Source organism: Tympanuchus pallidicinctus, unplaced genomic scaffold, assembly GCF_026119805.1.
Source record: "Tympanuchus pallidicinctus isolate F22 unplaced genomic scaffold, pur_lepc_1.0 scaffold3, whole genome shotgun sequence".
In the NCBI taxonomy this organism is placed as follows: domain Eukaryota; kingdom Metazoa; phylum Chordata; class Aves; order Galliformes; family Phasianidae; genus Tympanuchus; species Tympanuchus pallidicinctus.
The window spans coordinates 7,364,634-7,381,585 of record NW_026294747.1 but is presented as its reverse complement, the minus strand read 5'-3'; the positions used below and the strand labels follow the sequence as shown (position 1 = coordinate 7,381,585).

At 42.0% G+C, this 16,952-nt stretch overlaps 1 protein-coding gene across 8 annotated transcripts in view; it reads left to right on the top strand.

The window, feature by feature from the left end:
* The window catches only part of MICAL2 (microtubule associated monooxygenase, calponin and LIM domain containing 2), a 119,240-nt gene that overhangs the window by 91,465 nt on the left and 10,823 nt on the right, over positions 1-16,952 (top strand). For all 8 annotated transcript variants that reach the window (XM_052693261.1, XM_052693259.1, XM_052693262.1 and 5 more), the window contains 5 exons: positions 931-1,103; positions 2,594-2,668; positions 6,041-6,138; positions 8,252-9,581; positions 16,723-16,820. In XM_052693261.1, coding sequence (XP_052549221.1) covers positions 931-1,103; positions 2,594-2,668; positions 6,041-6,138; positions 8,252-9,581; positions 16,723-16,820 — 1,774 coding nt within the window. The remainder of the gene's footprint in view (positions 1-930; positions 1,104-2,593; positions 2,669-6,040; positions 6,139-8,251; positions 9,582-16,722; positions 16,821-16,952) is intronic.

The window sequence follows — 16,952 nt, the reverse complement described above, 5'->3', positions numbered from 1 at the left end:
CCAATATCTGAACTGGTCATGAGTGACACAGTCTCAAGTTATCAGAAATTGCTGCCCAGCCTGAGCCAACCACAGAGGTTTTGTTCCATCCACAGCCCCTCCTTTAGCACGTCTTCCTTTGTTGTGTGGGCTCTGTCCTGGGGCTGTTGTAATTAATCTTTGCTTTCTACAAGGCAGTGAATGCTACATAAATATGAAACAGCTTTCTCCCATCATGCTAACATAAGAGGGCATGAGCTCTTCTTTTTCAAGTGGAACTACTAGTCATCACAATAAATCTAAGAATTAACTTAGCAGCATTGTTTTCATTAAAAATAGGCTGAATTGCATGGTGGCACACTTATTTGTGGTGGTGGGATTGTGGCAACATCAAAAGGCCTGAAAGTGCACACTCCCTACAATTTGGTTTTGAGATTAAAGAAATTCTCTAATTACTGGGGAAAAAAAAGACTAATAATTGACTGCAAAGGTCATTCTCCCGCCCAGAGGCAAGGTCACAATGTGTGTGTCACTCTGGGTGTTTGTGTGGCATACTTTTAATTATGTTCACCTCTGGCCACTCCTTGCACTTGCTGCACTGTCCCACTGCTAACTGATGTACTGAAGCCAAGGCTGTCTGCAGCAGGTGAATTCCAGGTTCTTTGCTGAACACAGCAATCCTGGGTCTGAATCTGGATAGCAGAGATATTGCAGGAGCGTGGATTTGTCAGCTGTGTTGCATCTACAGTAAACTACAGGGCTGCAGTAATAACAACAAAAAATGCAAAATTAAGATGCCAGCTCTGACTGCAAAACCTCTATTTCTCTATAGGCCACACAGTTGTCAGTGCTGATGCTGGTGCATGTTGCACCGAAGGGGAAATGAACACCTGCATTCAGTGTGTCTTCTGAACTGCCCCTCTCTCTTTCTTTCTTTCCTCTTCTCCCTAGCTCTGAGGGGGAATCTGATTTTAATGGCAACTCCTCCAGCTCTGAGGTGAGTGAAGGACAGACCTCGTTGCTGGAGCCCCCTGCCTGCCCAAGCCCCCCGCGCCGCTGGACATTGCTTGCCAGGAGCCCCATGGCACCAGAGGAAAGCCACAGGGCATCCAAAGTCATTGATGGTAAGTGGCATCTCCCACACCTGGGGAGCTGAAATCAGGGTTGAAGGGAGAGATTGTCAAGGAGAAGCTGCTGCCAGTGATGTGGCCAGGTTGTATTCTTAAATGATGTCTTCACTTTGGAGGATTTACGCCTTTTGGGTGCCCCGTTCTGCACATTCCTTTCTTTTTTACTCATTGGTTGAATCATAACATTTCTTTTGGTTGAGTTGCACCCAAACACATACAGTTTGCTGCAAGGCACTAACAAACACAGTGCTTCTGGGACACCTGAGGCAGTAGCACCTCACTCCCAGCCTGTGGGGTGGTGAGCACTGTCCGTCTGCTAAGACCTTGGGGTGTTTTTAGCAGCCTACGCCATACCTGTGACATTAACTAAGCAAGGGCAATTTTTGGAAGCAGTGGAGAGCTCTGCTCTGTTTGGTTCATTTATATTTATATATAGCTGCTTGGACTATTTATGTCCACAGAAAGCACACTGAGGGAAAGGATAGAACTGGTGGGGGGCAACTGAGAGTTTTAGGGGCAGTCTGCTTCCAGGGGAAAACTCCTTCCTGGAGCCAGAGTTCGGGCCTCCGTGGCAAGGACTGCCATGTTTTAGGGCCTTGTGATGATGTGTCGGATCTGTGGAGAACCTGCTGCCTCAGAAAGTGTCTCCAGAGCTCTGCCAGAAGTGACTGCGCACCCTCCTGAGTTGGCAGCAGTAGTCCATGGGCACAGGCCTGCCCTCAGGCTGTCCGGCACTTTGGGGCAAGGGCGGCTGTGCTGGTGCAGTGTGCGGGTGGAGCAGGGGAGCAGCTCTCCAGTCAGCATATACAGGTGTAGCCAGGGGAACTGGTTTGGGGGACCTCCCTCCAGTGCCTTCACCTTATGTCCATATTGTCAGCTCATCCCATGCACTGATAGCTCATGACTGGGATCCTGAGAAACTTGATGCTTGTTAATTGCATTTGTTGTTATTGCTCTTCTCCACGTGGAAAAGGCTATTTTGAAAACAACTTTTATGTCAGGTATGACACGTTCCTGAGCAGTGGTGATTCTGACTTCACTGTGTGTTTAAAATGAAAGAGTTACGTTAAACACCAGTGTTCTCAGCATCCATGGTGAGTTTTTATACCAGAGGTGCATGTGGTGCTCAAGCATCCAGGTCCTTGGACTTGTCCAGGGCTTTGGGCAGCCCTCAAAGGCTTCCTGCTTTGCGTGACGAGCCTTCTGCTGCGATGGAAGAGTTGGAAAATGATTTTTACTGCAGTAAACAGCCATCAGCATTCATTCCTTCCCGCCTTCCACCACCCCCGTATGTGCATTTTTAAGTGAACCAAATAGGGGGATTTTGCATGGCATTTTAAATTGACTCCTGAATAAGGAGGCCTTGTTTCGAGGGCAGAAACCCCGTGGCCCCGCGCACCGCGGCCCTTTCCAGCCCCGCAGTGCCCCCTCCCGGCCGACCCCGTGCTGGGGTGAGCTGATGTCTCTTTTCTGCTTCTGTTCAGTGCTACAGAGAGCCAACAGCTTCCACTCCACTGCCTTAAATAAGTATCAGAGTTGGAGGAGAAAAATCCAAACGAGTAAGTACAGCCTACGAAGCAATTGCTTCTTACTTGCACTGCATCCTGTATCCTTCCTTGTAAATGTCTGTTTCCTCATCTCTTTTCCTTTAGAAATTGTGAATTGGAGTTGCGAGGTGAGGAGGCTAGACTAAAACTCAACAAATATTTTATTTCCACTTTCTTGTCCTGAAAAGATCAAATTCTCCTTTTGTTTGATTGCTTCTGTCTTTATGACTAATAAGGGAAGCCACACAGCATTTATTTCTCCATGTCTAATTCATATTACATCTCCTATTCATTTACCACTGTAGCACCCAGATAATTAAGAAACCAGCGTTACTGGTTCTCTTCTGACAGTTCTGTGTGATTTGGGCTGAACCTTCTCTGCCCATGGCACTCAAACAGGAACGTGCTGAGTTCAGTAGCAATCAGGTCTGTCTGCAGTTCACCTCTGAATCTCAAGGCGGTCATTCCTTGCATCCAGGGCTATGTCTAAGCAATCTTCCTTCTGGGCTGCCCAGCCCTCCCCAGTCAAACCACCACTGCTTGTAGCAGGGCCAGCCAGCCGCCTCAGTGCAGCTCTTCTCCCTGCAGGACTGCTGATACTGGCATGGGAGCTGGGTGCATTTACCAACATCTCCTAAAACAATTCTGTCTGTTAGACTGGAGCACTGACAACCTGAACTGCCATTGTGGGAAGAACTTTATGCCTAAAAAAAACAACCAAACAAACAAAAAAGATACATCTCTCGTGTCCTGGCACCAGCTTCATAATAATGTCTGATATCTTCAGCTGCACATAAATGCTGCCACTACAGACCTCGTGGTCCTTTCTGGTGCCACATGTCTGGAATAACTCACTAAGTCTCAGCAGATGGCTCAGGGAACTGATCTGAAGAAGATACTCTCACCAAGCTCAACATCCCTCCAAACAGGCTGTCCTCAGAGAGGCAGCTGTGGCAAAAGGACAAACAGAAAAAACAGGATGGGCTGTGTTCCCTGGGATTAACAGCACCCTGAGGCACGGGGAAGGACTTGCTCTCTGAGAGTGATTCATTCATTAATTTTGATTCATTTTCAGCTTGTCAATAACTGTATTACTTTGGGTTGGGTTTTTTTGCCAATTTTTTTTTGTCTTATTGTTGTCTTATTAAAACATCTTGTGCCTCCGAAGGACTCTAGGGGGAGCCAGAAGTCTTTGAGAGGAAGGCTACAAACTACATGAATTTGTCTGAACTTCCAGTATGCTTTTAAAATGAGGTGTAAAGTACATTCCGCATATACTGGGAACAGAATAAAGGCAATTTTTACTCTCTGGGGGAACACTGTAAGTCATAGTTTCTATATTTAATCCACTTAATATTTAGTTACAACAATTCATATGATCATCAGTCACATTAAAGAGAAACCTGTCTCTTTTTCAGACTTACTTCCCAAAACACATATGTTTCATAAACAGCATGAGGTATGCCGCCAAGGAAAGGAAATTGGTGTCATTTCTATATTGGCCAAAGATTCAGGACAGGATATTACCTTTCAGAATCTGTAATCCCCGTCTTGCATCCATAGACAGTGCTGCACTCTCATTTGTTATCTTGGTCACAGTGAGGAGCCTCTGTGCCAAGCAGATTTTTGTAATGCCCTGGAGACTGATTTATTTTTTTTAAATCATGTTTTGAATGTTAAGCTGCAAATGTAGGTTCAGCATGTCACTGGGAATAACTCAATTATCTCTGCACAATGAGCTAGGACGTTGTGTGAAGTGATGCTCTCACATGTACAGGCCCTGTCATTCACCTCTGCAGGAGCTGCTATGGGAGATGCTGCTGTCCCACAGAGCCCTGGGGCTGCAGAAAGGAGAAAAGCTATTTCCTCTGTTATATGTGGTAATGGAAAAGCCATGCTGGAGTGCAGCTTCTTTCTCCAATCTCACAACCAAGTGCCTTGGGGAGACCAGGGGAGGACATCCTCTGGCTAGGGCAAACCTAGGAACTGCAGGAAGATCTCCATCAGCTGCAGAGCTGAATGGGACAGGAAGGTCACAGATCTGCAGATGTCCTGGGACATGTGGTGAAGGGAAAGGAAATCATGTTGTTAGTGGAAAGTAAGAACTGGGGCAGGATGAGATACTCTGTGAAAGTGAAAATGGAGGAGCCCAAGTTTTGTTGGTGTTTTTTAGAACACTACTACTGGGCTCTGAATATCTGGAATTATTTGAAAGGTCTATTTCCTCTTTTTCTTTCCCCTATCCCCCTGTCTAGAAAACTCATTGCAAAAAGATATAGCAAGACTGGCTGCAGATCAGAGCTGTGGTACCCTTTTTAATTGGGTGACAAAAGCTGGATTTGTCTCAGTTCAGCTCCTTGTTGCTGGTCCCTATGGGAGTGCTTTAATGAACTCCAGCTCACCATCTCTCTTACTTCTTGACTGAGCATTAACAACTTGCATCAAGATTGGGAACATACAGGTAAAACACCAAGAGGAAAGGAAATCTGGGCTCTTTCCTTGGCTTTCCTTTTCTGAAGTCCATATGCAGGAACAGTATTCTGTGTGTTGTTTTTGTCCTGTTGTTTTTGTCCTGTTGTAGCTTTTAATTTCTGTATAGAAGAACCAGTGTTTGCACTGGGAGCCTTTGTTTCGGAACTAATAGCTGGGTTTTTGGAGTTAATAATTCAACTATAAATATACCTGTCACATCAAAACTTGAAATGGGATTATCTTGGCTCAGGCTTACTTTTCTGTCATCCCAAGGCTATTTATTATGTCTGTTTCTCACACACACAAATATTAGATCTGCTGACTCCAGATGCAAGTTACTTACCTGCCTCTTCTTCCAGTGACAGTTTAGGTTCCAGACCTTTGGCAGTTAATTATTCTGCCTCATCCTAGAAGAGCCGACATGCTGCTCTTTGGCCTGACTTAAGAGACTGAAGAATTTTTTCTGCCCTTACTGCTTGTAGGTGATTGCCTTTCTCATGACTTTTGTGTTCAGATGGCCATCCCTCTCAGAACTACCTACTTTTCTTTGTTTCTCAGAACTAACCAAGGCTTCAGAAGCAGCTGGTTGTTTTGTCTCTGTTTTGAATGTCTGAAAGCTCTTTTAAGAGGGCTGACTTTTATAAGAAAGTTCCCCATTACTGAAAAGCTGTTTCACTTCATTCAGAAAGAAAGTAGAAAAAATCAGGTTCGTTGCTGAAAATGTCAACATGTATTATGTATAGTGTGCACACATATGCAAGAGAGGCTATAAACTTGATTACTACAGGTCAACTCTTAAGGGTAAAACTGTATCCAGATGACTCTAACTTTTTACTGTCGTTCTTTAATTGTGAACTTTATTTAAGACAAAAATAATATGAATACAAAGGTAAAAATGTGTGTCTTTGGCAGATTTCCCTCTACTGTCTAACAAGAAGCCTGGGCTACGCTGGAAGGACAGCTCAGCCAGCTGTCAAAGCAGTCTTGGAGAGGATCACCCCCAAGCACAGGTAAGAAGGAGAACTGAACAGAGCAGCACAAGCCTAACTACTCTTGGGACGTTTGCTCTCAGCAGGCTGAGTGTCCTCTGCGATTTCAGATAGTTTCGGTCCTCACAGTCAGCAACTAAAGTTGGAGTTATACTTTTGTTATACACAGGGAAAATATTTTGATGCTCTGATTGAGATAACCATTCCCAAATCATGTGGCAAAGTCACTTTTTCTTCCTGTGTGAGTAAGACTTTGATTGTCCTGAGGTTTGGATACAAATGTGTTATGTCAGCCCACATGTAGGCATCTCCAACTTGCCCTTCTCTCACAGCACACGATTTAGTTGCCACTGAGATTTGTTTTGTGCCACAGTTTCATCCCAAAGAGCAAACCCCAATTCTCTGATCCTCAGTGCTCTGGAGCTGGCTGTTGGTCTGTGCACAATCTCCTAGGTCTGGACAGGAAGTGGGTCTTCATGTGATGCATATTGGCCAAAAACTGTATGTCAGCAGTGAGGGGGTAAGACTTTATCACTCCCAGGTCACTTAAATGTAATCTCTCTGATGGGAGGCAGAGCAAATCTGAGAACCACATTAAGACATCAAGTAAAGACTTACACAGTGCTGGCCAGGGGAGCCTAGCACTGGAAACTGGGGTATTTTAGTGTGGTACTTTAGCCCTTAGTGTGCCCATCTCTAATGTTTACTGCTTGCATCCATTGGGCAGAAGATGCCTTTTCCTAATTTGCAGTAGGCACTTGACTCCATACCTCTCACAGCATCTTCATCTTACTTCAAGGCTTAGGGTACTCTTTGTATTTTCTGCTTTTGGCAATGCAGCAGCAGCAGTGCCCAACAGTCCTAAGCAGAGCACAGTCAGTCCCCCTTGCAACTTGGAGCCAGGCCATGTCCTCTGTGTCCTAGCCTGATGTCCTTACTCTTGGATCAGAAGTGATTGGAATTGCTTGACCTCAGGCTCTGCATTATATTAAAAAAAAAATCAAGTCTTCCACATCCACGGTGCCAGCTGTATTCTGGTCTGGGACAATAGGGCCAGGAAGGAAATGTCCCACGAGAGCAGAGCAGCACAGTGCTGTCTGGTTGCTGTTCACAAGGAGAGGTGAGACCATGCTGCAGCTTCCACTCATTGTGCAGTACTTGAAAGCCTTTGTCTTGCTCTTACAAGAGAATTTAAGAAGGCGTTTGTGTGTTTATTGTTGTTTATCACATTTTATCTGAGAGCCTGGCCAATGTTCATTTCAATCATCAAACACAGCTGTGAAGTAGAGGGTAGTCACTATTACCTTCCTGTGCGTCTAGAAATTGAGAAGTCTGATTATTGGCTATACCCATATGAATTTGGGAGTCTGGCACAGGAGTGGAAACAGACATTAAATATTCTAGCCAATAGTAATCACACAGCATTGCAGATAAAATGACCCACTTCTAAAAAGTTTAAAAAATCTCTAGAATTGGTCTTTTGGCTTAGTAAAGTAGACACTTGTTCTTGTTACTATCAACAGCAGAAGATTTCAGTGCTTGGAATAATAAATTTAAGTCTTAACCAAAAGAAAAATCATCATAAAAGAAAACTAATTGAATTGTTTAAACTACCATCTTACATTTTACAGTTATTTCTGGGTCGCTTCATTCATTCCAACCTGCATTATCTGAGTATGCAGTATTATAAAAGCAGTTGGAGAGAATGGATTATGGCCACATGTGCTTTCTGTAAATTCCAACATGATGCAACAGAAATGCACACAGGAGAATAGAGCAGATTCACTTTTGGTTATTTTCTCATATTTAGGTCTCTTTCTTTCCAAGAAAAACATTACAGGCAATTCATAAAGAGATGGCAGGTTCTTAGTATGAATTACATTATTTGTAGGCTATTAAATCTTCCAGTAGAGCATCAGTTCTCCACTCTTAGAGCAATATTATTCTTTTATGGAAAAAAACCCTTTTAGTTTATTGTCAATTACATATGTTTGTGTGTGGATGTACACAGTAAACATGAAAATTAATTTCTAGTATTATGTTTAGATTGAAATTGATTAAAGTATTACATAAAAGATGCTCTAGACTGTGTTTTTTCCACTGGCACAATTTTATTTGTTCACGCATTTGACAGTTGGCTTCTTACAAGAAACCACCAGAAGTTACGAGGGGACATGTCAAACCCTACAGCCCTGAATTTCAAAGAAAAGCCAGAGAGAGGCCTCAAGATGTCCATCCCCACGTGCCTCGTTGTCCATTTCAGAGCAAGGTCAAAGGTTCTCCACAGATCTCTCCTGGGAATGGGGCACGGGCTGCTGGTTTTTCTGAGTGTGAAGATACAGATGGTGACACTGGGACATATACAGGCCAGGGCCGGAATGAAGTAAAAAAGAGTTATACCTCTGAATCAGAAGATTTTAATGGGAATATGAAAGTGATGTCATCTCTGCATCTGAAAGAAAAAGATGAGACAAGGCACCTAGAAGAAAAGCTTGAGCAAGAGCAAAAGGAAGCAAAAAAAAGGCTGGTTCTTTGCACAGAACAACAAGCTATGTATGATTCAAATGGGGTGTACTTAGGTGGAACCACACTGCAGTGTCAAAGCAAAAAAATGTTGGGGATTTCAAAGGAGAAGAATACTGAATGGAGAAGAGGTGTTTTCAAGCCATCTAGTTGTCCTGTGCCTCTCTTATTTGTAGATGATGTGCCACCAGCTTTGCCAGTTGACATGAAAGATGCTCTGAGGAGTCCAGACAAAACTGCCAAGGAGCATTCAGCTGGCCAGCCAAAATCACCACTGAGGCTCATTGCCAATGCAATCAGGAGGTCCATTTTGGAACCTCTAACTTCATCTCCAGAAGGACTAAAGCAGGATTCGGACAGCAAAACCAAAGCCTCTTCAGAACAAGCTTCTTTCAGCTTCCCTAGTATTCTTGGCCATAAGAACACTAACAACAACAGAGCAAGTAACAGTCAGCTACAGGAGCTTCAAGTAAGGAAGCAGGCAGGAGAACATTTAGGATGTGGGAGCCTTCTCTCAAGTGCTTCTAAGTTTTCTGCCAGCTCTGAAGAGAGATCTCCAAGTGACACTAAGGATGTGTCCTTCCCAGTCTACAGTCCTCACAGCAGGCCTTCCAAGACCCCTAATATACCTCAGAAACCTACTTGCACTAGGATGGAGGATGTCCCAGGACTCCTAGAAAAGTTTACTTTTAATGAAACTCCCTCAGTGGCTCCCAAGGATGATGTATTAATCTGTAATGAAAAGTACCCTCTTGCTTCATCTCAGGAACCCTGGAACACCCCTAAGGACAGCCTGCATGACTCTGCACAGAAGGGTAGTCTTTCACTCTTTGAGAGACTAAGAAGTAAGATTTGTGAAAGAGAAGGGAATTTCTCCGTGTCATCTCTGCCTTTCATGAATGACCATTCTGCAGAAGACAGGCTACATTATCCTTCCACAGGTGAGAAACTGAGTGGGATTATTCATTCCTAGTACTCAACATTTATACGGTTGATCTGCTGTCATGTTTTATGTTTCTTTTATAGTTACTATCTATGTAAGAAGGCTTAATAAATCTTCCTTAAGGTTTTGGAGTTGCTTCTGGCTTAAAGCTGTTGCCAGAAGTAAGGTGAATATGCAAGCAGTGCACAGCATGCTGGACCCATGTTTGCTTACTTCAGATGTATTTGAAACAGGAAAGCATGCTGGAGTAGGAGCAGTAGAGCAGAATGGGATGGTGTGCAGAGCAGTTGCTGTCATGACACTGAGTGCAATGTGGAGTATGTTTGATACCTTCTGCATGAGAAGCTCAGGCACTGAAACAATTGGGCTGCAATAAGAAGCTTTGCTGCAGATGTCCCTTTAATCTTGCTTACTGTCACAGTGACCAATCTGTAGGCATGCTTTGGGAGTGTTGTGATGTCATTAATGTCCCCCATTCCTTTTCTTGAGAGGAGATAGCACCTTACTGACCTGCTATGACCTATTTGCAAGTTATTAAAGCCATCTATTTTCAAGTTTGCTTGCAAGAGCACGCTTAATATTGAAACTGCAGATAAGGTTAAGAAATACTGATGTCAGACCAAGAACAACTGGTGTAATCTGAGTGTAGGCTGAGAAAGAATTAAGTGCAACACAATGTAAAATATAAGAGGTAAGAGAGATACACCTGCCTTTTTCTAAAATCCATCTTTCCAACAGCCCTCCACAGAAGGCTGCAGTTATCTAGCTCCATAACCTGTTGAATTTTATTGGCATTCTTACTTGTGCCTTATTTTATGAAATTGTAACCCACATTCAGCATGAAAATAACGATCTGTATGTAAAATACTTGTACAAGTAATGGAGCGTATGTGAAGTTGCTGAAATGTTCCCCTTGAGCTGCCAGACCCCTTTGTGATACTCACTGAAATTGACAGAATAACTTGGGCTCTCATTCCTGGACTTTTAGATCAGAGTCTTGAGCCTCCTTATCTAGCAACTTGCAAAACCACACTTTCCCATTAAGCCAGAGGATGCTAAGGGCTGCCCCGAGGCCACAAAGTTTTGGTACTATTCACACTTGTCACCCTATGGTCTTAAATGAAAAGCTTTTTCTGAATCTATACCAAGTAATCACCTGTAGTCTAAGCCAAGTTGACTTGTTCTTAACTAAATATATTACAGCAACTGATACATTCAATTCCTACAAGAATGGAAAAGATTCTTGTTAGGTTTGAACAATACTGTACTTTATTTGCATTTGAAAATTTTTGAAGACGTGATGATTTAATAACGTGCTGCATTCTTCTGCTGTGCAAGCCAAAAGAGGAATTATTAAATTATTAGTCACTGAATATGAGCATTGCAAATTCTATTCAGAAGAAAAAGATGCAGCTTGGAGATCTAGCCATTTGCCCAGTAATCTGGCATCTTCAACATTTCGACACTTGAACTTTTTCAAACATTCATACTTTGGGAAAGTCAAATTAGTAGAGAGCACTCTACTCTGAAATGTAGCTTGTCTCATACTGGCACTTGTCTGAGGCCCAGGCTTGGCAAATTTCAGTCATGAACTGCTGATGAGTTTTGGCCTATGTTACAAATCTTGATTTTTATTTTTACAGTTTACCATTGATCTTAGAAAATCTATTTTCTTTAAAGGAAAAAAAAAGTACAGCAACTTTCAAGGAACACTTTAATGAGACTTGGCTTATATTCCTCTTGGTTCTTTGCAGTAGTGTTTTTCTGTCTTATTCAGGGCCAGACAGTCTTGTTCTGTGCAAGTGTGCTTGGTCTTTCATTTCTCTGCTGATTTCTCCCTCGATGGGATGTTGGTTGTGGAGCCAAAGAATGAGCTGAGTAATAAAAGTCCCTGGGATTGAGATAAGACTGGAGAAGCTCATTGAAGAGAAATCCACTGAGGATTAACCAAGTGTATAGAAACCACATTCAGTTCAGTGAGCTCCTGAACTGAAAATGTGCTTGAAGGCTGGGTGAGTTATTAAGGGGACAAATCACACACGACTGCCCAGTGTTTATGGTGCTGTTTTAGACATCCACTGTTGGAGAGAGACGAGAAGGACCTTCAGTCCCACTCCACACGATTACTTCTATGTTATGTTGCTCATCTTTCCCTATGCCTTATCTGTTACTTCATCTGCAAATACATGTCCAGATGTCTTCCGTGTGCTGTTGACTTCTGCATTTCAGACCCAGATGTCTGCCCAATCTAAAACTGTATTCCTACCTTCTGTCATCTCCTGCCAACTGTTCAGCCACCAACTGAAACTCAGCATGATGAAAAAGAGATCTTAATTACTCAGCAGCAGATTGCCTGTCATTCAAGCTTACTCCTGAAGTTACATCTTCCATATGAGTAATCTCAGCTTCTTATCCAGAGCTGATTTAAAGGCTTTCTGGCTGTTTTATAAGAGTTATTTCTCCTTACTAAAGTAGTGGGCATTCATGCACTGATTTCAGTGAGAAATTGTTTTTTTTTAAAAATCCTATTTGAATACACAGGTGTCCCCAAACAGCCAGGTGTTCTACTTTGATCAATAAAACCGGTCAGTCTGGTGGCTAACTGATCTCCTTTAAGCCCACTTGCCCTTTTGAAACTTAAAGAAAAGTAACAGCCAAAGACCTGTTTTACTTATAGGTATTAAAAATCTTTAATACCACAGAAACAACAACAACAAAACAACTTAGAGAGAACCAAAACAAGCCAGTTTGTATGATAGAGGTGCAGTTACTATAGCATCTGCCTTCTCTTGCTGATGGCTGTATGCAGTAGCCAGCTGTCAGATATGTTTGCAGTGAGATACAGGGTTTAGAGTAGGAGTTGCATGAAAACATTTTTAGAATTATCCTTCAGAGTAGATGAGAGTTATTGCAACTCAATTTATGGCTGTTTGTTGTTTACATAGCTGATTTAATTAAGCAGAATTACTGGTTCAACTGATTAAAAAAAAAGATTAAACATATTATGAACTCACTTTGCTATTTTTGTGCACTTTTAGATTGAAAGGGGATTATTTGCAAATAGTCTTGTGCACAGTTCCTATTATTGCATCTTTGTACAACTGAAAATGTTTGCAATATTTGTGTCAGCTAGGACACTCTTATTTCAGTGATTTCATGTTTTAGGGAATGCTAGAAGATTGAATTACATGTCTGAGATCCCAAGAAAAATCTCTGGAAAAGCAGAGGTCTGGAGCCAAATCGCCCTTGATTTCTTCTTGCCTTTCTTTCATCTCCTACCTGATGCAAATTCCTATCTGGCTTGGGACACCAGTGTCCTAAGAGATGTGTCCTTTTGCCTTTCTCTTCTGTAAAACACTGATGTACTCAAGGGCCATGATTAGCTCCTGTAACCTTATAAAAATATGCAAATCCTGGACATTTACATAGGAAGCCAACAGATTAATGTAACATTATAAAAATTCTGCTATAAAAATAGTTCCTGTTTCAAGAATTTTGGTGTAGTTAAACCACTGTCATTAGTGTGACACAGAATTCTTCCAGGAAGCAGAGGTGAGCTGTGATGTGCATAACTTCTGCAGTGGGTCTTCCTCTGTAAATCTCCAGGACAGTCAGCACTCGGCTTCCTCCTCCTACTGAAGCTGTAAACTTCTCAACGTGTCTTTATGACACTTCCCTCTCCAGACAACCTCAGGTTTTCAGAAAAACCAGTAGCCTGGATATTGAGAGGGGTTTGCAAAAGTACTGTACATGAGTCCAGATGCTCCTACTGAATGCAGTGAGGGTTTTCCTACTGATGGCATCCAGCGCAGGGCCCTTCAGAACAAAGTATCTTTGGGTCTCACCCTTAGATTACCAAGCTATAATGCACTGGCTGTAGAAGAAATTGTAGCTTTACAGACATAGTTCATCTTGTGTCTTACAACATGCAGACATGAGGATGTCAAATCCCAGTATCAAGATCTGGAGACTTTCTTCAGCTTTCTACTCTGAGATGTATTCTGTGTTGCTGTTAGAACCAATTACAATTAATAATAGTAACAATTAATGGTGACTTCCCTGTGACTTGACAGCTGTATGTTAGACATGCTGGGAATGTCTTTTGATGGCACTCCTGTTAGTAGCTGTTAAATATAAGGCGAGAAAGGTTTAATTAAAATTTCAGAAACGTTTGTTCCTTTCCCCTCTAATGAAGAATTAAGAATAATGAGACATAGCTCACTGTTCTTGGCCATCCGAAGACGTGTTAGCTGGGAAGGAAAAGCTCTAGTATAACATAGATTAATTTAGAAGGGAGGTAGGTGGTTGAATTCTTCAGAAATAAGGGAAGAATAACTCTTGTTTTGAAGAAATGAAATGGAGGAAAAAAGAAAGACAAGAAGAGCTGAGTTAGTATTTGGAAAACATGTATGTCATTGAGAACTTCTCAGTGGCTAGCAAGCCTGAAGGCTTGATGTATTTGAAGAGAGAAATTACTTATATCTAATTTGACTACGCCAATTCTAAATTTCAAATTTAAATGAGCAATTAATGTAAAATGCCCTAAGTAGAACATTATCTGGAAATTCCTGGTCCAAATTCCCACAGCTGGCAGCGAAATTCTGCCTATTCCACCCCTCTGGAAAAAAGGCAAGTGAAAAGCTTAATGCTCGGGCATCTATAGTAGAATAGGTAGATGCTGTAATACAGAACAGTGGTTTCTTCAAAATTAGAATGATTTTTTTCTAGTTCTGCATAAAGCAGTTTGTTCACTGAAGTATTTTCTTACTATGCTCGTTATTATTGTCTTGAAGTTGAAATCAGGACAATTTCAAGTATGTTTTTCTGCTCTTTTCTGGAACAAAGAAGCCAAGCAAAAATAGTTGAGGTGAACACAGAATGGCTGCCCCTTTACTGTTGGAAGTAAGGCACTGTTTCACTAACTCTGTAGCTTGAAATGTGGCAGTGCCATGCATCTGAGAGCCAAAAACTCACCTTCCTTACTCCAGTTTTTTCACTATTCACTGTGTGTTTATGGGGTATCTCTCTGGAGCACCAAGGTTTTCAGTTTTCCACGTTGTATTAGTGGAGAGCTCCGGTGATGTGAAACATGCGTGCAGTGCGTGGGACAGAAGCCATAACCCAACACACACAACTCAGGCTATGGGACAACATGTATGAGTGGGTTCCCAGGGCTCACCTTCCTGGAGACTTTGCAGGTGGTGAACTCCCTGGCAGCTGCTTCTGGTGGCCACTGTCTCCCAAGACTCAGGATGCAGCATCCCTTCACAGGCTGTTTAGCTGTTTAGGAGCAGCTTAAATGGCTTTTCTCTGCAGAGCGAGGTGCTAGCACATGGCTCTCTTAGCTGACAGGCATTGGCAAGGCTGTGGACATGAATTTATTCCAGGTCCTCATGCTCATGAGATAACCCTTGATGAAGGTCCTTGGAGATGTCAGCAATCCTCTCTCCGTTCCAGAAAGACACCTGAGGAGAGGCGGGTGCCTCTGCTATATTTATATAGAGAAAAAACAATCTGTTTTTTCTCTAGACTTTGTAACACTGCTTAAATTATTGATGTTGCTCAAAGAGAAGAGCATGGAGAAGCCGTCACTTATTCCCAGAGCAGAGAGAAGAAATAATTATTGCTTGCATGGCCAGCACTGCCGGGGCTCCCCAGAAGGTTTGCCCATTGCATATTATGATATATATTGATTTCACCCTCAGTGTGACTGCAGGATAGTTACTGTGCTAGTTTGGTTGTACAAAGAAATGCAAGATAGGTGAATTAACTCCTCAAAAGAAATAGTGAATGCAGTACTGCCCATGCCTTCTTCTGTCTCCTGCACTGGCAAGGCTGGCTGTCCCTGCAGGCCTGCCAAAAAACCCTTTGAGCTTGCAGCTCCACTGAAGGCAAGGACTGGGTGCTTCCAAAAATGAAATGTTTGGGGGAAATATCAGAATTTTGTCTCAAATTACTTGGATTTGCTCTCATTGCTTTACCTCCTGGGATGAACATGTTTCTTGGCTCCAGGTTTTAAATCAGGGTTTGAGACAAAAATGCCATCTCAGGACTGAGATGAAGGAGAAGGCAAAAGAAAGAAGAAGCATTCCCACTTAGCGAGTGGGAAGTGATTTTAATCTGAATGCAACTTGCACACAGAAAGCTAACTGTTACCTGGCAGATAAAAATAAATAAATAAATGCTGGCTTTAAATAAGGTACGTTTCCAAGATGTTGCCCAGCTGTTAATCATTAACCCTATAGCAGGTTGAAGTGTAGAGACAGATGTTCCAAAAGCAGTTTTATTTTCTTAAATAAAGAGAATGAAGCTATGAATTAGACAAATTAAGAAGAAATTCAAATATTTACACCCAGTTGAAACAAGATGCTGGGAAAGCAGGCATTATAAAATTGCTGCAATTAAATGTAATTTAATTTGTAATTCTGAAAGCGTGCTTCCTCTACAGGCAGCCTTTGAGTTTTCCTTATGAAATGCATTGTTGTGATGTATGGATTTTCCTGACTTATTATGGCATTTTAATCAACAGTTCAATGATGTGATAATATTCCTAAAGCAGAAAAATAAGTGACGTTTGTTTAGACATAATTAATTAAATATTTATGTTGCATGAGGCTGTGTGATAAAGCCTTGTTCTCGTAGTCCATTTGCTTCTGATTACATTTGTGATTTTTTTCTATGACCAGACATTCTGACGCCAACTATTTTACACTGAGCAGATGTCATGTAGTAAAAATGGGTGCCAGATGCTACAAGCCACATAAGGGTAATTTGTTTAAGAGCTGGCTCAGACTTTTTGCATTCAATTACACTGTATAGCGAACCTTACACAATCATTTGGGTAATATGGCTAACTTCAGATATGCATTTTAATGAATGTTGAATGCATTCAGAACAGCATGCTACGTGGAGAGGCTCAAGGAATTAATTTGTTTGTCTACAATACCTAAAAAAAAAAAAAAAAAAAGATATACCAGGCAGGGTTTTTGACAGTGACCAAAATCCAATTAATGCAGTGAGCCAAATTTCCAAATTGCTCTGGGTGCTGCTGATTAGGACCTGGGGCAGGTGCAAAGTGTCTGTATATGTTAAAGAATGGTATTTTTTGCCTCTTTAATGGCTTTGTTCCCTCTACTTAGGATGTGAACTTCCACCTGTCAGGAAACAGACTGTGGAGTATTTTACTTCTTCCTCTGATGAAGATGAATTTGAATTCAACCGTTCATTAACATATAAGGTAACCTTTTCTTTGAAGCAAAAATACATTTCCTCAGTTGGACTATATTTAAGATTCATATGACTTTGTTCTAAAGCACTCCACGATTTCTTTAAATGGGGATTGGAACATTTTATCACCGAGGGTTACATG